Below are 22,459 nucleotides of genomic sequence, written 5' to 3' on the forward strand. Positions count from 1 at the left end.
GAAGAAAATAAATGAACTATGTCAAGATTCATAATAACTATGAAAAATAGTTAGATAATATTTTCCTTTAATATTCCAAAATCAACTTAAAAGACAGAAAAGAAATCCTTATCAGAAACTCCTTATCTGCTAGAGTTTAACCTCAAAATTCTTATCTTCTTTTATTTCTACTGATGAACATTTCCTACCCAACTGTTTCTGGAAATAAGAAGCAGCACCCCAAAAGAGGTGAAAACCTACGGCTTCCAATAGGACCCTCTGAAGATGAATCACCCATCACTTATGACAATGAAACCCACACACCATCAACAGGGTGCATCACTAGTGGCAGTGGTGGGCTCTTAAAGACTCAAGTCACCTTAACAAATCACCCTAACAAATCCTGGCTGCTCTCTACCAGCCTATACATGGAGCCTCTCTGGTGGCAGAGCAGAACTCCTCCAGTGCATTACAGTTCAGCCTGTTTGTCGCCCACAGCATTTAAAGCACAGAGGCTGCCGCATTCACTGCCATCCAGGGACAGCTAACTAGTCAGAGAAAAACAGATCCCTGATCTTGCCCTCACATGCATGCTTGTATCCAAATGACCACAAACGTGCCCTGCAAAAACCGGGGTCCACGTGACATTATAAAACAAATCTTATTAGTGATATACCATCAGTTACTGGTATAATTATCACGAGAAAAAGAGTTCTAAAACAGAAGGCTGATGTATTACCTGGAATTACCATTCTGATTTACTTCATCAAGTAGAAAAAAAACCTGCACCACTGAAACACAGCTCACTAATACTACTCATGTAATGCAAAATAAAGATACCCTACATACATGCATGCATGCATACATAAATACATACATATTTTTTTTTCTTTTTTAATCCTCACCCAAGGATATTTTCCCATTGATTTTTTGGAGAGGATGGAATGGAGAGAGGAAGGGAAGAAGAGAGAGAGAAACACTGATGTGAGAGAGTCGATTGGTTATTTCCACATGTGCAACCCAGGTACATGCCCTTGATCAGGAACTGAACCAAACACCTTTTGGTGCTCAGGCCAATGCTCTAGCCACTGAGAAAACTACTTACTTTTTAAACAAAACAAAAAAATCACTGTGTGTGTGTGTGTGTGTGTGTGTGTGTGTGTGTGTGTGTGTGTTTTATTAATAATAGTACAAAAATCTGAAATAAAATAGAAACCTTTTTTGGGGGGTGTGGAGGGGGTAGAAGGGTGGTTATCAGGAATCTATTTAAATGGCAAGGGTGGGGATTTTTTCCAAATACCTTATCAGGCCACCACTGCAAATCTTCTCCTAGAGACACTGGACTTTGAACAGGTGTGTTTTTCTTATCCAAGTTTGGCTCTCCTTCCTTGCTGGTAGAGCCCCTTTCATTATCAAATGAGGCTCCGTCAAGCCACCTTCGTTCACGTAAACGTAAAACGGATTCACGTTCACGCAACAGCTCAGAGTCTCTCTCTAAGGGAAGAAGGAGAACTGGTATGCAATTGGGTCACACCAGTGGGATAAAAGTAAGCCACTCTCTAGTAAAGACCCTTCAGGATGCAACTAACAGCAGTTTATCTACTCACAAAAATTAAATGTAAATGTATTTCTAATAAGCCTGACATGCAACATTCAAAACATTAACTCTTTCAAGTGAAAGTATAAAAATAATAAACTAGTATTTTTAAAAACTCTGTAGAGGCAGACTTTTTTGAATCCCAACATGTTTTTATAGCAGAATTACTTTAAACTGCTACAGATTTTTTAAATGGAATTTAAAATTCTGGGCTTTCATTAAAAAGGCTTACCATAACTTTTTATTTATTTATTAGAAATGTGCATAAATTAGAATTTCAACATGTGAGATACATATGTAAACCAAAAGTATTTGCTAGAATGTTTTGTTACTTAAAAAAAACCAAAAAACTATACATACAGGAAAAACCTTGAAATGATTAAATCTATTAATATTAACTAAAAAACTTTTTATAATCCAAGGCCTAGTTTAGAGTAATTTATAGGCTGGATTTTTATGAATAAGTGTAATTTTGAAATTTTTAAGAAACCAGACAGGCTTTTATTTTTAAGAATCTTTATAGAAAAATTTTCTTATCTTACAAAATGCTTCCCCTGCAATTGACTACAAATTCTCTAACCAGTTTTTGCAGCTCCAAGTTTTTGATAAGAAAGATTAAAAACAAAATTAATTTGATCCATTCAAACTGCCACCAATGCAGGTCAAAAATCAGCAAGTACCAGCAATTTCACATGGTTCAAATTAAAAGTAATGCCTACTATGACATAGAATGACATAAAGTAAAGGGAGAAATTTACAAGGGGTTATTTGTGTTAGGTACTGAATATTTTAAAACTCATTACTTGATGCATTTAAGGCAGTAAAGTATGCATTCAAATTTCTTTAAAGCTATTACATAATAGGTTCAGTATGTTTAAAAAATCATAGGTTTGTTCTTTTAAAACTGGTTTTAATTACTAAATATTTGCAGCAAGAGCTTAATATAATATGGCAACTTCTTCAATTTATTAATGATCGGTAAATTATATAGCTGATTGTTATTAAATGAAGCAGTTTTACATTCCGGAAAGTAAAAACATTTAACAAAATTAAAATGCAAACTAAATCTATACCAACATAGACAAAGTCCTATATTTGTATGATTTCAAAATCTTCTTTCTAACCTCTATTATACCTTCTTAAAATAGCATTTTATTAAGCTAAACACTTCTATATTTATAATTGGCCAATCCCTTTCTAAGAAGTTTTTTCACTCTTTCGTTTAACCAGGATTTAAAATTAACAGAATAATCACTTTAATTTAATCAAATAAACTAAAGAGATTTGTTTTCTGAATGCTGCATGTCACTATAAAGTAGAATTCTGCTTTTAGTTCAGAATCCATAATCCTATTTAAAAATACAGTCGTAACCCTTGATGAGTATTCCAAAGTAGATATAATCATCTCCAAAGTATTGTGGCTCTTCAAAATAAAAATAACTAGTTTTAATGCCAAAACATCCAAAAAAACTAATAAGTAATTATTTCATCTACTGTAATATTAACAAATACAGCAAATTTTACCACTCGCTCTCCATACAGCCAGCCAATAGTCACAAAGAAATGCAAAATTACCTCGAGATGAGCCTAGCCTGGAAAGTGATGAGCGACGAAATGAAGGGTAACCAAAATAGCTAATGTCTTCAGAAAACATGGCATCCGCATCAATAATGACACTTGGGTGGGCAGAATGAATGTCAGCATCAAGAAGAGACATAAGATCCTCTACAAAACAGAAACAAATAAAAATGAAGCAGATATAGAGAAAACACCTGCAGACCATCGAAAGATCTCTGCAAATTAAAACAGATTAAAATCAGAAACTGACTGACATAACCTGAGCGAAAAAAGCAGTCATTACCTAGGAAATAAAGTGATCATTCTTAACAAATATTTTAAGGAACATCAACTGTATGTCTGCTTACTTGTACTACTTACTAAATAATCACAAGAAAATAAGATTTCTTAAGATACTTGTGACATCACAGAGATAATACAGTTAAAATTTAAATGCAGTTTAAGACATATTCAGTAATAAGGGCACCAAAAAACAAAAGTCCAAAGTCATTTGTCAGCCAGTGATAAAGCCATGGACAGACATCCATTTCTTTACTGGGACCAAACACATGTACACTGAGCAGACATTTCCCCATTTTTCCTTAAAAAAGAATTTGTAATTAAAAAACAAACAAACAAACATTACAGGGCCCTAGCCGGTTTGGCTCAGTGGATAGAGCATCGGCCTGAGGACTGAAGGGTCATGAGTTTGATTCCAGCCAAGGGCACGTAACTCAGTTGCAGGCTTCTTCCCAGCCCGTGCCCTGGTCGGGGTATGTGCAGGAGGCAACTAACTGATGTTTCTCTCACATCAATATTTTTCTGTCTTTCTCTCTTCCACATTCTCTGAAAATTAATGGAAATTATCCTCAGGTAAGGATTAAAAACAAAAACTAAAAAGCACTCTAGGGAGAAATATCTACCACCTTGGATATTAAAGTCAGAATACTCATTGTACTTTAAAATTCTATTCCCCAGTTTAAAAACAACCTTTCCCTTCAGAGATGACAAAATCATGATGGTGATCCACCAACCTCCAGGCAAGTAGGATTCGCTGGCTGTGTCATCCCCATCATCTCCATCTTCATCATCCCGGCTAAGTAAATTATTTACTGCAAGGTTTACATCGAGGTTTGTTCGCTGAAGTTCCCGAATAATGACACTTCTGGATTTGCCTTGTAAAACAACTTGGGCCTGAAATGCAAAGAGCGTTATTTTAATTCCCCTTTGATTAAATTCTTTCTCAAAATCATCTTTCTAGGATCAATATAGGAGAGCAATATTTCACAATTCATGATATGAGTCATGACTATAATTCACTATATTCAGTTAAACCTCATCCTTATGTTAAGTGTTCTACAAGGGCCATACCTGTGAAATCAGCTCCTCCGGGATGACGGAGGCTGGAATGACTGGCTGGGGCTGACTGCCCAAAAGCCCAGACCCTCGATCCCGTCCTGTCCGAATCACTCGAGTCTGTCGACGGGAATCTCGCGCTCCAGCTGACGACCTACCAGAGGATCCTCCTCCACTTCCACCTACTCCAGAACTCCAGCGACTTCTAAAATTGGATAATTTAGAGAATTATAAGTTTATACACTCATTCTGAAAAGATCACTTCAGATCTCATTTTCATTCTCTTAAGCTAAGATAAAGCTGTCTAACTGATAATCATATGGTAGTCTTTTGATAGAACAAGATTAATAGTACTTAGCTTTAAAATAACACTTCCAATTTTTTAAAAATGTTTATATATAAAGCCACCCTTTAGAAAGGTACCAGTAAACACCATACTTTTGTATCTTTAAAATATATTTTAAAGGATCCACATACCAAATATTCTAGCCACAACTCTAACGTGAGTTATAGCACACATCTCACCTCTGCATGAAGGACACATCAGACGTAACTACCAACACAGTCACACAAAAAGTAAAATTCAGAGTTTAGGACTCAAAGTGCTTTGCATGGAATAAAACATTCATTTGCAAAGATAATACATTGTTCAATAGTATTTAGCACTCTTAACTAACTTGACCAAGAGTAATTACTCTTAGAAAGGGTTTGACATCTACATGGGCTACATGGACCAAGTCTTGTCCATACACCTGATTGGTTGGTTGGTTAAAAAGATATATACATCATCAAAAATAAGGAAAGTCTGAGAAAGTGTCAGACAAGAGGAGCGCCTAAGGAAAAAAGATGACTAAATATAATGTGGTGTCCTGAATGGGATCCTGGATCACAAAAAGGACATTAGGGGAAAACTCAGGAAATGTGAATAACCTTAGGCCTCCAATTAATAATAATGTATCAGTACATATACGTTAACTAAAAAAAAATGCACCATATAATGTTAGATGTTAATAACAGTAAAAACTGAGTGTAGGGTATATGGGAACTCTCGACACTATCTTTGTAATTTTTCTGTTAATTTAAACCTATTCTAAAAGAAGTTACTTAAAAGAGGATATACATACACAAACAGATCCGTGTGTATATTACACACACTATATATTCACACATACTGTAGATGTATGATTGGTATGCGTGTGCCTGTGTGTGTGTGTGCGTGCGTATTTATTTAAATAAAAATATTAATTAGTTCCAACATTTAAATCAGGAGATTTAACATAAAAATCCAGATTTGCAGCTTTTCTAAGGACAAAAAGAGGGGGGATGGGCCATTGGAATTTGTATTTGGCAACAATTACCCTATAGTAATAGTCAGCTGATCATCTTTTTATTTTATTTTTTTAAAATATATTTTATTGATTTTTTACAGAGAGGAAGGGAGAGAGATAGAGAGCTAGAAACATCGATGAGAGAGAAACATCAACCAGCTGCCTCCTGCACACCCCCACTGGGGATGTGCCCGCAACCAAGGCACACCCCCTGACCGGAATCGAGCCTGGGGCCCTTGAGTCCGCAGGCCCACTGAGCCAAACTGGCTAGGGCTGATCATCTCTTTTTAAAATAGGGCACCCACCTAGTTTGTCAAAGCTCTACTACCTACTATCTTACCAACCTAGTCAGCTTCAACTATTTACAATTATGTTGACCTGGCTTGGCTCTTACATTTCAAATCCTGTAGAAATTATTAGCTCAGATTAAATTTCAAAAGGAATATGATAGTTCAAGCAGCTTATACCTATCACCTATTACGTCCAGTGACCTATAATAATAAAAGCATAATATGCTAATTAGACCAGAGGTCCTTCCGGACGAAGCTGGGGCTGTGAGGGAAGCCTGGGTCCCAGGTGCCTGCCGGAGGCCGGAGAGAAGCCAGTGCGGGCAGCGGGGGGGAGGAAGACCTACTCTTGAACAGGAATTTCGTGCATTGGGCCTCTAATAACAAATAACAGAATAAAGAGACTTTAGATATTAATATCTCCATTTTAAATTTACTCTTGAATACAAATAAATCCTCTCTCTGCCCCAAATACTCTTGGAGTTCTTACACTTACATAACCTGGTTTGAAATGAGTTTAACAAAAATATCTAGTTTTCTGAAATATCTCCCAGGATAAATTTGAGTAAACAATGTAACAGCAACAACTAGAAATCTTTAGCACACAAACCTGCCAATTAGTAAAAACACCAATATAGCCCTAGCCAGTTTGGCTCAGTGGATAGAGCGTTGGCCTGCGGACTGAAGGGTCCCATGTTTGAGTCCGGTCAAGGGCATATGCCTAGGTTGAGGACTCCATCCCCAGTGGGGGGCGTGTAGGAGGCAGCCAATCTATGGTTCTCATCATTGATGTTTCTATCTCTCTCTCCCCCTCTTCCTTCCTCTCTGAAATCAATAAAAATATGTTTTTTTAAAAAAACAAAACACCAATATATTAAAAATATTTAAGTCCCATACATTTTGACTGCTATGCATTCCTATGAGTAAACTAAATGATCAATTCTCAATTATCCATTCTGATGAAAAGAAAACTAGTAACAACTACCCCCAAATCTTTCCAATGCAGTTCTCAAATACAGAGACCACTCACGCCCTGATTCACGACACCTCTCTGAACCCAAAGGGAACAAGCCACGACTCTTAAGATACAGACTGGGGACAACGGTCTTTGGGAATGGTCTCTGTCATATTTGACTGCATTTGATAAATCTGCGGGTAAAAGTTCTCTTTGTAGACTCAAGATCTACCTGTCCTAGATTCTCTATTACAAATTATAAATCGCAAACTTCTTTCAAGTTTATTATAATCAACACAAAAAGAGGGGGGGAAACTACACAACTCAAGGAAAAAATTATTATGAAAGAAAATACTTTTGACCCTATGTAATTTCTTTATCTACAAAATAATCTGATTACAATTTCACCATCAACAAACTGAGAAGACTTTTCATAGAGATTGTTCAGAGAAACAATCAGCTTTTAAGTGTGTTCACTTTGTAAACATCTACAAGTGAGGTAAACAATGACTCGCAATGAGTTGTCAGTGGGCACTGTGACATTTTTTAATATTCCAATTCATGGACCCAATACAAAAGAAATTTTACACAGTTTGTTCTGGAGTGTGCATGTGCGCACGTGTGTGTGTGTGTGAGAGAGAGAGAGAGAGAGAGAGAGAGAGAGAGAGAGAGAGAGAGAGAGAGAGAGAGAGAGAGAAAATGTGGGCAAAGATTGGTAAGGGGAAACTCAAAATTATTGAGTATCTGCATTTTCAAAGTCTCTTTTTTTTTTTAATCTTCACCCGAGGGTATTTTTTCCATTGTTTTTCAAACTGAGTGGGAGAGAGGAGGAGGAGAAAGAGAGAGAGAAACTGAGATGAGAGAGACACATCGATTGGTTGCCTCCTGCATGCACCCTGACCAGGAGTGGGGAGGAAACCCACAACTGGGGTATATACCCTTGACCACCCTTGACCAGGAATCAAACCCAAGACTCTTTGGTCTGAGGGCTGACACCCTAACCACTGAGCAAAACAGCCAGGGCTCAGTCTTACAATTAGCCCTAATCTTCTTTGGAATAGGTCTACCAAGGTTTTATTCAAGCTTAAATGTACTATATTTTATTATATTTGTTGAATATTTTATTAGCCAAGTAATTAAATTCCACCGCTGTATTTGAGTCCTTCTTTACACAACCTATTATAATTGGTTATATAGAAGTTTTATAAAGAGAAGAGGATTTAAATCTAGGCTAGTGATGGTGAACCTTTTGAGCTCGGCGTGTCAGCATTTTGAAAAACGCTAACTTAACTCTGGTGCCGTGTCACATATAGAAATTTTTTGATATTTGCAACCATAGTAAAACAAAGACTTATATTTTTGATATTTACTTTATATATTTAAATGCCATTTAACAAAGAAAAATCAACCAAAAAAATGAGTTTGCGTGTCACCTCTGACACGCATCATAGGTTCGCCATCACTGCTGTACATCATCATATCATCAAGAAGATACAAATTAAAATAATGAGATACCACTATACACCTATTAGAATAACCCAAATAAAGAACACGGGCACTACCAAATGCTGGTGTGGGTGTGGAGGAACAGGGACTCTCTCACCTTTTGTTGGTGGGAAAACAAATGATACAGCTACTGTGGCAGTTTGCTGGGCTCTTACAAAATTAAACATACTCAACATACGATCTAGTAATTGTGTTCCTAGGTATCTATCCAAAGGAGTGAAAGCCTTATGCCCACACAAAAACCTGCACACAATGTCACAACTGCCAAAAGTTGGAGGCAATCAAGATGTTCTTCAGCAGGAGAATGAATAAGTAAACCATGGTGTATCCATACAATGGACTTTTATCGTGACAAAAAAGAAATGAGCTCCCAAGACATAAAAAGACGTGGAAGAAACTTAAATGCATATTACTAAGTGAAAGAAGCGAATCTAGAAAGGCTACAAAGTGTATGATCCCAATTATGTAATAGTCTGGAAAAATCACCATTTATCCTCCCAACAACCTCCTGAAAACTGAAGAGTTCAGTGGTTGCCAAGGGTTATGAGGAGGGTAGGATAAAATAGGCAGAGCACTGTGTGATACTATATAATGGAAACTACGTTATAAATTTGTCCAAACCCATAGAATGCACAGTCAGCTACAGACTGTGGGTGATGGTGTATCCATAAAGGTTTGTCTGGTGTCAGGATGGCCGAGTGGTCTAAGGCGCCAGACTCAAGCTCCGCTTCCATAAAGGTTTGTCAATTATAACAAATGGACCACTGGAGGAGGATGTGAAGCAGCAAGGGCTGATGTAGAAGCTGCAAGTTATCCAGAAGGTTATTTGAGATAATTAATAAAGGTTGCTACACTGAACAACAGATTTTCAATGTAGACAAAACAGCCTTACTTACATAGAAAGAAGATGCCATCTAGTACTTACATAGCTATAGAGAAGTTAATGCTTGCCTTCAAAGCTTCTAAGGATAAGCTGACTCTCTTATTAGAGGCTAATGCAGCTGGCGACTTTAAGTCAAAGTAAATGTTCATTTCCCATTCCAAAAGCATAGGGCCATTAAGATCCAGGTTAAATCTACTCTGCCTGTGCTCTATAAATGGAGTAACAAAGCGTGGATAACAGCACATCTGTTTACAACATGGTTTACTGAATATGTTAAGCCTACTGTTGAGACCTACTGCTCAGAAAATAAGATTCCTATCAAAATATTCCTGCTCATTGACAATGCACCTGTGGTCACCCAAGAGCTCTGATGGAGATGTACAAGATTAATGTTGTTTTCATGCCTGCTAATGCAACATCCATTCTGCAGCCCATGGGTCAAGGAGTAATTTCAACTTTCAGGTCTTATTATTTAAGAAATATGTTTCATAGGCTATTGCTGTCATGATTCCTCCAGTGGGTCTGGGAAAGAATTAATCATCCTAGATGCCATAAGAACAACTGTGATTTATGTGAAAATGTCAAAATAGCAACATTAACAGAAATTTGGAAGATGATCCCAACCCTCACTGAGGGGTTGAGGGGTTCATGACTTCATTGGAGGAAGTAAACGTAGATGTGGTAGAAATAACAAGAGAACCAGAATTAGAAGTGGAGCCTGAAGTTGCTATGAAAATTACTGAAAAAATAAGAAAAGAATTGAGAATTTCACATAAACTTAGTTGATAAAGTAGCAGCAAGATTTGAGAATTGACTCCAATTTTGGTAAAAGTTCTACTGTAGGTAAAATACTATCAAGCAGCATCGCATGCTGCAGAGAAATCGTTCATGAGAAGAAGAGTCAATCAATGTGGCAAACTTCACTATTGTCTTATTGTAAGAAAGTGCCACAGCCACCCCAATAATGAGCAACCACCACCCTGATCAGTCAGCAGCCATCAATGTTGAGGCAAGACCTTCCACCAGCACAAAGATTACAAAGGCTCACATGACGGTAAGCAGTTTTAGTAAGTATTTTTAATTAAGGTACATACATTATTTTTTTAGACATAATGCTATTGCAATTAACAGACTAAAAATAGTGTGAGCATTACTTTCACATGCACTGGAAAAACAAAAATTTATATGACTCGCTTTATTATAATATTTGTTTTACTGCGATGGTCTGGAACCAAACTCACATTATCTCAAAAGTACTTTGCCTGTACAAATACAGAATCATTATGTTGTACACCTGAATTTATGTCAATTATACCTCAATTTTTTTTTTTAAAAAAAGGGCAAAAATAACTTTATTAAAGGCTTTAAGATTTAGTTACATGAATTTCAAACTTCACTAAGTTAATTCAGAAAGAACTATAAGATTTGGATACCAGAAAGAAAAAAATCTTAGGTTTTTTTAACCCAAGAAAGAGTCACAAAACCAAAATGGTATCACTGAAATATTTAAATAATAAAACTGACATAATAAATGGCATTATAAACACATGTGAACACTTTACATTTTTAAAAGGTCAAGAACCTGGGTTAACTGTAACTAGCCTGTATGGGTTATTTTTATTATGGTGGCTCATCATGAGCTACAGTGAGCTCCTGTGTAGAGTTCAGGAGAGTTTCCTCATCCCATCACTAGATGATACTGAAGACGAGACAGCACAATGAAAGCACTCAGAGCACTGGCCCAGACCAATGGATGACAACATCCAGCCACAACTTACCCCAGGGTGTTGCCTGCCAGCCTGCCCAGAGTCTCGGAACCTGAGAGAAACCATGGGGAGTCGCTTGTCCTACCGGGCCTTGAGGTTCTCCCTGCCCCCGAGTTGCTGTTCAACTTTGACCTAGGGAAAAAATAAGAGGTAGAACAATCACAACCTATGTATTCTCTGATTAATCCTACTAAAAACATATACTTCACATCAAAGGGCAAATCTAACAACTTATAGCCCCATAACAATCCGGAATTCTTTACTGGTTGAAACATTTTCAAGGTTTAACTACAGATGAACTATTCTTTATATTTCTTAAAGTAATCATGCTTTCCTTAGAAGCAGTTAATTGAAATTCATCATATATTGTCCAACAAACTTTTCTATATGCTATCATTTATAAAGACCAAAATTTTAAAAAGCCTGTCATTTTCAAGTTGGGTCACTTCATTTGAATATATTACAAAGGAAAAAGGAAAAAAAAAAAAAGAAAACATGATCTAACAAGTTATTTAGATCAAAGAGCAAATTTGACTTGGAACCTACCAAATACATGTCATTATTCTTGATCATCTACTCTGCTGCTATTTTAATGCTAGTATTTCTAGCTACAAATCACTGCAGTGCATAAAAATTAAAATCAAACTACACAGTAACCATTTCACTCTATTTTAAGTGTCTCATTTTCTGCAATGCTTTTTGTAAAAACATGAGGGCTACCAAAAAAATCAAAACAGGTTTAAAATAATACCTTGTAAGAGCTAAATATTAAATAGAAAGGACATCTTACCCATCATTATTATCAGGTTTACCCAATTCCAGTCTGTCTGGCTGTACTGAAAAACCGATCCTGCAAACTCTACCATCCTAAAAGCAAAGAAAATAGAAGAAATTTCCAAAGTAAAAAATGTGAGTTAAAATTTGAATTTATTCAACGAACAGATTGATCTTGTACCTATCACTGTCAATTCAGAAAACAATAAATAAACTCACTTCCAGAAGGTGCTAACACCTGAGTTGGGGAAATGTGTTTTACATATATTATCAAGAACCCAGTAAAAATAATTTAAAATATCTCAATCTAACAGAATCAGAGTAAGGAAATGACTGGATATCAGGAACTTCTTTATTATGTTACTAATTAGTTTCAAGCTCTAGTATATCATTTAAGCTTTATCTGGGCCAGAGAATTTACACAATGGGGAAATGGAACTGGGTGATCTCTGAAGTAACTCTTGCAAGAAACTGATATTTTCCATGGTTAAAAAGAAAGAAACCTGATGATGCACAGCTGTATTTTAACTGTTTATTTTCATTTCTCTCTCTTCGAATAAACAATTTACCTCAAGAAGAAAGGCAGCATGATTTGGTCCCACCACACACTGTTTAATAGTAGCCTGTTCCAATACATTCAAAGGGGGGTGGCTGGTGAATAAAAGAAAGTACGTAAGTAAAATTACTCTGTAAATAGTAAATACATCGCAGGGTTGTTTCCTTTTTAAAAAAAAAATCCAAGTAACCAAAGAAAAAAAGAGCTGGCAAAAACTGTTTTCAAAACTAATATTTACATATTTTAAAGCAATAACTGAAGAATTAACAGTTGTATCCTCATAGTCATTATAATTCCAGTTCCTTGCTATGCCAGATTTTTTAAAAGCCAGCATAAACAGAAACTGTAATTCAAATGCACCCAACTCACAAAAAGTTGAATTAGATTAAAATATTCCTAATAGATGCTTCCTAAATATGAATTCTTTTTCCTAACAAGGAAACATTCTTTTCAGGAAATTTTAAATATTTTACAGCTCTTACCTGTTTAAATTGTACTTGTTCAGTTTCTCTGAAACTTCCCGTAACCTTTAAAAACAAAACAAAACATGAATAAACCACATGTACAGATCCTTTGTAAACAAAATAATTTTATTCTGATAGGTACTTATACCATTATTTTGGTAATTTTTAACAGTAGTACACATAATGTTTGCTATATCAAGAATCCTATCTAATAATAGAGAAACATGGTAATTAACCGTAACTTCGCTACCCTTCCCATTGGCTAATCAGCAAGATATGCAAATTAACTGCCAACCAAGATGGCGGCCAACAGCCATGCAGCTGAAGCGAACATGAGGTTTGCTTGCTCCAGTGACGGAGGAAGCCAAGGTTCCCCGCCTGCCACAGCCCAGCTCTGAGCTCCAGGTGCAACAATGCTGCAATTATAGAAGCTAAACAAACCCAGAAACCTGCTTTCAGCCGCCAGCGGGCTCAGAGCTTAGAGCGCCAGTGATGGCAACAGAATTTCAATTACAGAAGCTAAACAAACCCAGATACCTGCTTTCAGCCAGCCACAGCCTCAGAGCTGGAGCCGGCTCTCAGCTCTAGTGACAGCTATAGAAGGTAAATAAATCCCAGAGAAAAAAAAAGAAGAAAAAAAAGAGGCTGGGAGCTTCAGTCGCCCACCAGCCTGAAAACGGCCCTCAGCCACTCACTCAGACTAGCCAGGCACCCCAGTGGGGACCCCCACACTGAAGGGGGTGTGACCAGCTGCAAACAGCCATCAGCCCGTCATCCAGGCTGGCCAGGCACCCAAGCAGGACCCCCACCCTGATCCAGATCACCCTTCCGGGCAAACCAGCCAGCCCCCACCCATGCACCAGGCCTCTATCCTATATAGTAAAAGGGTAATATGCAAACTGACCCTAACAGCAGAAAGACTGGGAATGACTGGTCACTATGACACACACTGACCACCAGGGGGCAGATGCTCAATGCAGGAGCTGCCTCTGGTGGTCAGTCGCTCTCACAGCGGGGAGCTCTGCTCAGCCACAAGCCAGGCTGATGGCTGCCAGTGCAGAGGTGGTGGTGGGAGCCTCTCCTGCCTCCTCAGCAGCGCTAAGGATGTCCAACTGCAGCTTAGGTCTGCTCCCTGCTGGCAAGTGGGCACCCCCCGAGGGCCGCCGGGCTGCCAGAGGAATGTCTGATTGCCAGCTTATGCCCAATCCCCCAGGGAGCAGACTAAGCCAGCAAGTGGTCACCCCCGAGGGGTCCCAGACTGTGAGAGGGCACAGGCCAGGCTGAGGGACCCCCTATCCCCAAGTGCACAAATTTTTGTTCACCGGGCCTCTAGTCTATATATATAAAAGCCCAGTGACCAGAAAGGCGAAATGACCAGAACAACCAGAATGACCAGTGGCTATGACACGCACTGAGGCAGCCAACCAGCCTGATCTGGGCCCCGGTCGGCCCCCACCCCTGGCTGGCCCGGCCACCAATGGGCTCCCAACCCCCCCATCAGGGGTGGGGCAGGATGGCCAACAGCCCGCGGCCCTACCCCCCACTGGCCCGGCCCAATTGGCCCCCATATCTGGGCAGGTGGCCGGACCCCACCCGTGCATGAATTCGTGCACCAGGCCTCTAGTGTTTTTATATTTTATCCACCCTCCCCCCCAAAATCACAAGTCAATTTTGCAATTCCCTTCCCTTACCATCCCATTAGCAATTTCAATAATAATAATAATATTGTTAATTCCATTTTACACATGAGGAAACTGAGGCTTCTATAGTTCATATAACAAAATGTGTCAGTAGAGCTGGTCCTTGAATCAGCATCCAATGGAAAGCCAATTTTTAAACACTGTGCTATATATGCCAAGAAATTCTTGAATAATGTACATGTATATCGTGAAATGAAAATACATGGGAAGCACAAATCTATTAAGAATTTAATATAACGAGGCAGAAAAAGCCCATAAGCCTAAGGGCACATCATTATGCTTTAAGCAGTTATTAACTGTCATATTCAATTTCATCTTAAAGGGCTTTATGACACAAAAATGGTACAAATTAAAACCTCAATGTCCATATCTATAAAACAAGGACAACACCTCCCATTTTTAAGAGTACTGAATATTCTTAGAAAAACCTCAGGGCTGCATTAAAAGATATTAATTCATATTACCTATTATATTGCTGCTTCTCTCAAACAGCTCTGAATTAATATACTGTAATACCCATTCAAATACTTAGCAAGCTACAGAAGTAATTTTATATGATGAAAACAAATGTAGAGATTTTAAGAGTTTGATTCCATGAAATTTAAAAAAAAAAAAAACTGCCTGGTTTTCCCAAACTTTGTCTCATAAATAATTATCTTAAAAATATACTGACAATTTTAGAATGGGAAATAATTAGGATAGTAAGTCAATATGGAATTCCATAAACTTTGCTCTCTAAAATGTGGCAAAAATACATGAAATCAAATGTCAATCATTTGTACTAACAGATCAAAATAGAATACATACTCAAAAATAAATCAGCCCTTCCCAGTTTGGCTCAGCGGATAAGAGCGTTGGCCTGCGGAATGAAGGGTCCCGGATTCTATTCCGGTCACGGCACATGCCCAGGTTGCGGGCTCAATCCCTAGTGGGGGGTGTGCAGGAGGCAGCCAATCAATGTTTCTCTGTCATCATTGATGTTTCTATCTCTCTCCCTCTCCCTCTCCCTTCCTCTCTGATAGCAATAAAAACACTCTTTAAAAAAATAAAAACTAAAATAAATAAATCAAACCTTACAGCCAGTTTAGAAAGCTACCACACAAATCATATAATATACAGGCAATTCATCTAATTATTTTAGTAAGAGACCTAGGTGCAGCCAGTTGTCCCTCAATGTTACTTTCTCCTGGTAGTTCTATCCTCTGTTCAATGCTGAGCAGCATCGTTTAAACACTAAAATGTGTACAGTATCTGACCAATACCAAATCAGATGCCTAAGCAAGAGTGACGTTCAAATAATGCCATAATTTCTTTCCCAAAAAGCATAATTCACTGGTGACTATTCTCAATCCCAGAGAATAGCATCTGATCATGTGTGATATGGCCCCCAATAAAACACATTTTCCTTTTTATAGCGTGGTATTACATTTATTTTCATTAACAAAAAATGTGTTTTATTGATCCTGGAATGTCAAGCGTTTCCTCATTTACAAGGCACACTTCTATGTCCCAAGACAAGAGAAAACACCATAAGAATAATGCACTGTGGAACTCATGAGCTCTGAGAAGGCTGGTTAAAAATCAGGGAGAGAAACTGGGAGGCTCCAAACTACAAGGCTCCCATTCTGAGCAACAGCAGCCGTTGGAAGACTCTGAACAGAGGCAGGAGCTCACTCGCCTTGGCTCGCATTTACTGCAAGTAATTTACAAAACTTTTCACCCAACTAGAGCCAGAATATGAGAAAGGGCTAAGAAAGGTTGTACTTCCCCAAAACCATAGTAGTGACACTTTTAGAAAGTACTTACTGACTGGCTTACAACTAAACCCATTCATTTCCATATCTTTTTTCTCAGCTCAACACCATCTCTAGAGTTTTCACCAAGTATACAGTAGCGGGGAGAGGCGGGGAGAGACTTGTCAAAGCTTTTTTAAAGCTGGACAACAACTGAAATTAAAGCATTAACACTCCTTTCATGGTTCCAAATATCATTCCAGGTAGATAATATTTCTAAAACTAAAATTAGCTTTGAGGATATCAAAATGCTAGAAAATATTTAATAATACAAGACCTCAGCAAATTTCAGGATACTAAGGCGACAGAGAAAATGGTTACTACCATCAATTAAGTTTTCTAATCTTAAAAATCATAGCAGACTCCTAAGCACAACTGAAATGTACACCCATCTGTATTGGAAATACCCACTGGCTAGGAAGTACTCTGGGGATTACACCCAATTCATCAATTCATCTACTAAACGGGCTCATTTAAACCCATCAGATCTCAAGTCCTCACCTATGTGAGGAAAGATGAATACTCACCTCTGGTTCTTTTCAGTCCTGAAATTCTTATGAATGTATGCAAGCAAATGCTTCGGCAGAGGATATATAAGCAATGGTTTTATGGAAATAGCACTTATGAATTGTCATATTCAATTTCATTTTACCCGTCTGAAATGTTCATATACAATTTGATTTTACCAGGACACTTATCCTATCTAATAAAAGAGAAACATGGTAATTGGCGTATGACCACTACCCTTCCCATTGGCTAATCGGGGCAATATGCAAATTAACTGCCAGCCAAGATGGCGGCCGGCAGCCAGGCAGCTTGAAACTAACATGAGGCTTGCTTGCTTGCTTCAGTGACGGAGGAAACCAACGTTCCCCACCTGCCGCTGGCAGGCCTCCGGGCTTCAGCCAGCAGGATCGCAACATTGTAAGCAAAGGCCAGAAACCTACTTTCAGCCTCGGAGGCCTAAGAGCTGGAGCCAAGCCTCAAAGCTAAAGCTGGCCCAGAATAAAAAAAGAAGAAAAAAAGGAGTGGTTGGGAGCTTCAGTCACCCCCAGCCTGAAAACAGCCCTCAGCCCCTCACCCAGACTGGCCAGGCACCCCACTGGGGACCCCCACCCTAAAGGGTGTGTGACCAGCTGCAAACAGCCATCATCCCCTCACCCAGGCTGGCCAGGCACCCCAGTGGGGACCCCCACCCTGAAGGATGTGTGACCAGCTGCAAACAGCCATCATCCCCTCACCCAGGCTGGCCAGGCACCCCAGTGGGGACCCTCAACCTCATCCAGGACACCCTTCAGGGCAAACCAGCCGGCCCCCACCTGTGCACCAGGCCTCTACCCTATATAGTAAAAGGGTAATATGCCTCCCAGCACCGGGATCAGCGGAGCCGCGAGGCCTCCCGGCACTGGGATCAGCGTGACAAGGGGCAGCGCCCAAACCCCCTGATCGCCCTGTGGCTCTGTGTGTGAGGGGGGCGGGGGGCCACAACCTCCCTATCCACCCTGCTCTGTTCATGACAGGGGAAGGCGCCCCAACCCCGTGATCAGCCCTGCTCTGTGCCTGATAGGGGGGGAGCTCCCAAAGCCCCTGATCGCCCTGCGGCTCTGTGTGTGACAGGGTGCGGCGCCCCAACCCCCTGATCGGCCCTGCTCTGTGTGTGTGTGACAGGGTAGAGCCATAACCTCCCCATCGGCCCTGCCTTGAGTGTGAGAGTGGCGGCGCCCCAACCCCCTGATCGGCCCTGCTCTGTGGGTGATAGAGGGTGGCGCCTCAACCCCCTGATGGGCCCTGCTCTGTGCGTGACAGGGTACAGAGCCCCAACCCCCCTGATGGGCCCTGCTCTGTGAGTGACAGGAGGCAGTGCCCCAACCCCCTGATTGGCCCTGCTCTGTGCGTGACAGGGGTTGGCCCCGCAACCTCCCCATCGACCCTGCCTTGAGTGTGAGAGGGGACAGTGCCCCAACCCCCCAATCAGCCCTACCCTGAGCGTGACTGAAGGTGGCATCACAACCTCCCAATCGCCCTGCTCTGTGCATGACAGGGGGCGGTGCCCCAACTCCCCAATCGGCCCTGCTCTGAGCCCGACCAGGGGCTGCACCTAGGGATTGGGCCTGCCCTCTGCCACCTGGGAGCAGGCCTAAGCCAGCAGGTCGTTATCTCCCGAGGGGTCCCAGACTGCGAGAGGGCACAGGCCGGGATGAGGGACCCCCCTACCCCCCGAGTGCACAAATTTTTGTGCACTGGGCCTCTAGTCCTATATAATAAAAGGCTAATATGCAAATCGACCTAGCAGCAGAACGACTGATAGCTATGACATGCACTAACCACCAGGGGGCAGATGCTCAACGCAGGAGCTGCCCCTGGTGGTCAGTGCGTTCCTATAGGGGGAATGCTGCTCAGCCAGAAGTGCTGAGCTGGGTTCACTGCTGGCAAGTGCAGCAGTGGTGGCAGGAGCCTCTCCCATGGGGAGCGGGCCTAAGCCATCAGTTGGACATCCACCGAGGGCTCCTGGACTGTGAGAGGGCACAGGCCGGGCTGAGGACCTCCCCCCCTCACACCCCTGAGTGCACTAATTTCATGCACCGGGTCTCTACTTTAGAATGTTTCCCCAAATATTAATTTTTTTACTTTTCTTAAATTCAATCCCAAAAGTTTATATAAAAGCAGCATCCTTCCAAATCTCAAGACAGTTATCATGACTAAACTGGCCACCTACATATTAATTTACATGAATCTCAGAAACCTTCAAGCAAAAAAAGTAGTAAACTATGTGTGTATTTGTTCCCTTTTGCATTTCCTCAGCGGACATGCAAATCACAGAATCAGTGACCAAATGACATTCATTTAAATTTACTAAATCCTGACTCTATCTACATAATTATTAGGCCCTTGTCTACTTTGAAGGGTCTTCCCCAAAAGCTTACGATGCTTAAAGTTATTAACTGTATTTCCTCTCATAGTAACATTAACAAAAGATTTCCCCATTTTTAAAATAAAAGGAAAATCATCCTACAGCTCAGCAAATTCCATTTCAGAATAAATCTTTACATGTGGTTGTGACAGAAAACAATTTTAAGAGTAAAGAGTAACATTACAAAATAACCACATAACTCCGCTCAATCTCATTCAGGGACATACAAGAAACAAAGCCTTGTGAGGTGGCTGTAACACACAATGGATAGGTAGGTTAGCAATAAGCTGGCAATCTTAGTACTCCTACACCAAAGATTTATTCGATATTCCCATTCAATACCTATGTTATTCCTTTAAATTTAGAGACATTTTACAGATCCAGAGGCTGGAATTATTTTTTTTTAGCACCACGGTAACAGCAAACTGATGTTAATAGAGAAATAGGAAAGCAAAGTATAACTACTTGCCAGAAGCTAACATTTCAATGCTGCCCTTAAAGTCCCCTATAACTTCAATCTCATTTCCCCCAAAATTTAACATTACAATTTGAAAGACAATTCATCTTCTCACTGATATTACTCAACCGGCAATAGCACTTAGTACAGATTCTTCAATTTTATAATTCTCTGCCTAACCCCCTCCCTGCCACATAACACACACCTCTAAACCAAATGTATTTTTCTAGCTGAATTTCTAATTTTAAAAAAAAAGATTTATCTAGATCCCTAGAAGGCTTCAATCCCACAGGAGAGAAAGATATTCCTGACATCCCACCTTCTACAAAATGATGGCTTTCATACACCTGTAATTGTAAGACAAGGTACACCACCCATGTTTCATGTTTACCAGCAATCGCCTTAATGGTAGCAAGTGGCATAATCAGCCACCAGTACATTTCCTCCAGTCTCACTCCTATAGTTATTTTAGACCCAACTTAAACACAACCTCCTTCCTACACTTTTTCTGGTGGCCCTTGTTTTCTGCCTACAGAAGTCTACAGCTCCCTCCTTCTATAGGACCTTCACTGTCTACATTCTAGTCATTTGTGTTTCCATCTGAATTAGCTTCACAGACTCCAAGCAAAGACAGGATGAAGCTTCGCAAGTCTTTCCCCGCTCTTCTACTTCATTAGACACAGTTCCAACAGAACTAATACTTGTATACAAGCTATTTCAGAGGCAGAATAGGTTTCTGATCATGATCTCAACAAAATTAACTCCCCAGGTCTTCCACTTCAAATTAAATTTTAGAATAAGCAAGAAAACTATGAATATTCAAATTTCTTTTAGGATAGTTGCCTATATAACTCTTATAAGCAGACCAGTCGACATAGAGAAAACATTTAATAACTCACCATTTACCCAATAATCATCTTAGCAAGCGGCCTTTAAAGTGACCTCACTCCAGATATCCACCCATAGAATAAAACTTTTACACACCCATAATGTTATCTTAAAGGACTTAGTAATCCATACAAAGAAACAATAGCCAAGAGTCAGTAAAGGTTACCTCCACTAAAGCACAGACTCTTGCAGAAATTGTCTTAAAGCTCACCTCTTGTCATCCATGTCAGAGAAGGCAGTATCATCAAAATACAAATGCAGTACATTAAAATCTTTACCCAGGTATTTCCTTGTAGAAAAAAAAATACTGTAGGAATATTTATTGCATTCTTCCAAAAGTAAACCCTCAAAATCTTAAAGCCTAAAACTCAAGAAGCAATAAAAATACACATACTTGGGGGGGTGCAGGGGAGAGTAGGGGACGACTATGTTATCAGACAGGTGGTAGAGACAGGGGTCAAATCCATGTGTAACCACAGAACATGGTCTTTTCCACTATCTCATCACGTACCTTCCTAAGTACAGGCAGAAAGAAAGTCTTTAACTTCCACACTTTTTTACACAACTATTGCACCATATTATTCACACTGCTACCTCTGAACTGGTTCTCTGCATGCCAACTATTCACATTATCACGGATAAAATAAATTCAAGCTATCACCTGGTGGGCCCACCTGCCAGCCACTGTCACTGGAGGAAAAGCCTGTGCTTCCAGCAAAGCGGCAGAGGGCATTCTGAGATGGTCATACCTGTGCCGGCATCAGCTAGCTTACTCTAGCCAGTCCAGAGGGCATCCATCCCCAAATTCCATCCAGAGCAAGCTAAAGGCAAACCACCTAAAGGCATGCTCACAGGGAAGCTCCACTAGGTGGTCTTGGGCTTAAGATGGAGGGAGTCAACAATAGTCATGTTGCACGTGACTATTTTTGTGTAAAAGGGATAAAGCCTTTCCCTCTATCCACCCACTTTGTGTTGTGACTTAAATATTAGGTGCTACCTTGACCCCTAGGGCTGAGGATAGCAGAGAAGAGTATGGGAAGATTAGAGTCACCTGGCTCAAGCAAGAAGCACCAGAACATTAGTGATGATTCTCTTCATCTCTATGATTATGAAAGACTCTCTCATTGCATGTGTGAAATTTGACTTCCAAGCATTCAATTTCAGATACATTTTTTGAAAGTCATTCTGTAGTGCTTCTATCTGAATTTGGGATTTCATGAAACAGTAAATGGAAGTGGGGATGGGTGATAATGAGAGAAGTAATATAGCTATTTTGAAAACACACACATAGAAAAAGTATTACCATACCTCATTTTCATACCAAAAATGTAAGGCGGCTATAATCTTGGAATATAAATTAAGTTTAGCTATATTAAAAACTCCCTATTATGTCATTTATTTTTCTCATGTCATAGCTGACCATAGAAAACTCCCAAATTTAACAATGAAGCAAGGAGTAAAATTATTGCAATGGCCAAAACAGGAACTAAAATTGTTACTCAGAAACAAAAGATTTTAGGCTTCAAGAAAGTAAAGAACATAATTGTCTTTCTTTGTATCATCTACAGTATTCTTAAAAAAAAATTAAGCCCTGCCTTGTGTGGCTCAGTAGATTGAGCACCATCCCGGGTTAGGGCACATGCTCACATACCCGAGTTATGGCTCAGTCCCCAGTGAGGGATGTACAGGAGGCAGCCGACCG

At 39.8% G+C, this 22,459-nt stretch overlaps 1 protein-coding gene across 22 annotated transcripts in view; it reads right to left on the minus strand.

The window, feature by feature from the left end:
- The window catches only part of UBR5 (ubiquitin protein ligase E3 component n-recognin 5), a 134,133-nt gene that overhangs the window by 75,803 nt on the left and 35,871 nt on the right, over window positions 1–22,459 (minus strand). For 20 of the 22 annotated variants that reach the window (XR_004972440.1, XR_004972439.1, XM_036337911.1 and 17 more), the window contains exons 2-9: window positions 13,027–13,071; window positions 12,558–12,639; window positions 12,005–12,081; window positions 11,227–11,346; window positions 4,505–4,694; window positions 4,168–4,327; window positions 3,152–3,301; window positions 1,280–1,491 (exon numbers count right to left, since the gene is read on the minus strand). Coding sequence is in view for 20 of the 22 variants with exons in the window: in XM_036337911.1 (XP_036193804.1) it covers window positions 1,280–1,491; window positions 3,152–3,301; window positions 4,168–4,327; window positions 4,505–4,694; window positions 11,227–11,346; window positions 12,005–12,081; window positions 12,558–12,639; window positions 13,027–13,071 (1,036 nt within the window). In the remaining 2 variants the exon portion in view is untranslated. The remainder of the gene's footprint in view (window positions 1–1,279; window positions 1,492–3,151; window positions 3,302–4,167; window positions 4,328–4,504; window positions 4,695–11,226; window positions 11,347–12,004; window positions 12,082–12,557; window positions 12,640–13,026; window positions 13,072–22,459) is intronic. The other 2 variants (XM_036337918.1, XM_036337914.1) reach the window with 1 other exon arrangement.

Source organism: Myotis myotis, unplaced genomic scaffold (assembly GCF_014108235.1).
Source record: "Myotis myotis isolate mMyoMyo1 unplaced genomic scaffold, mMyoMyo1.p scaffold_m19_p_16, whole genome shotgun sequence".
Lineage (NCBI taxonomy): Eukaryota > Metazoa > Chordata > Mammalia > Chiroptera > Vespertilionidae > Myotis > Myotis myotis.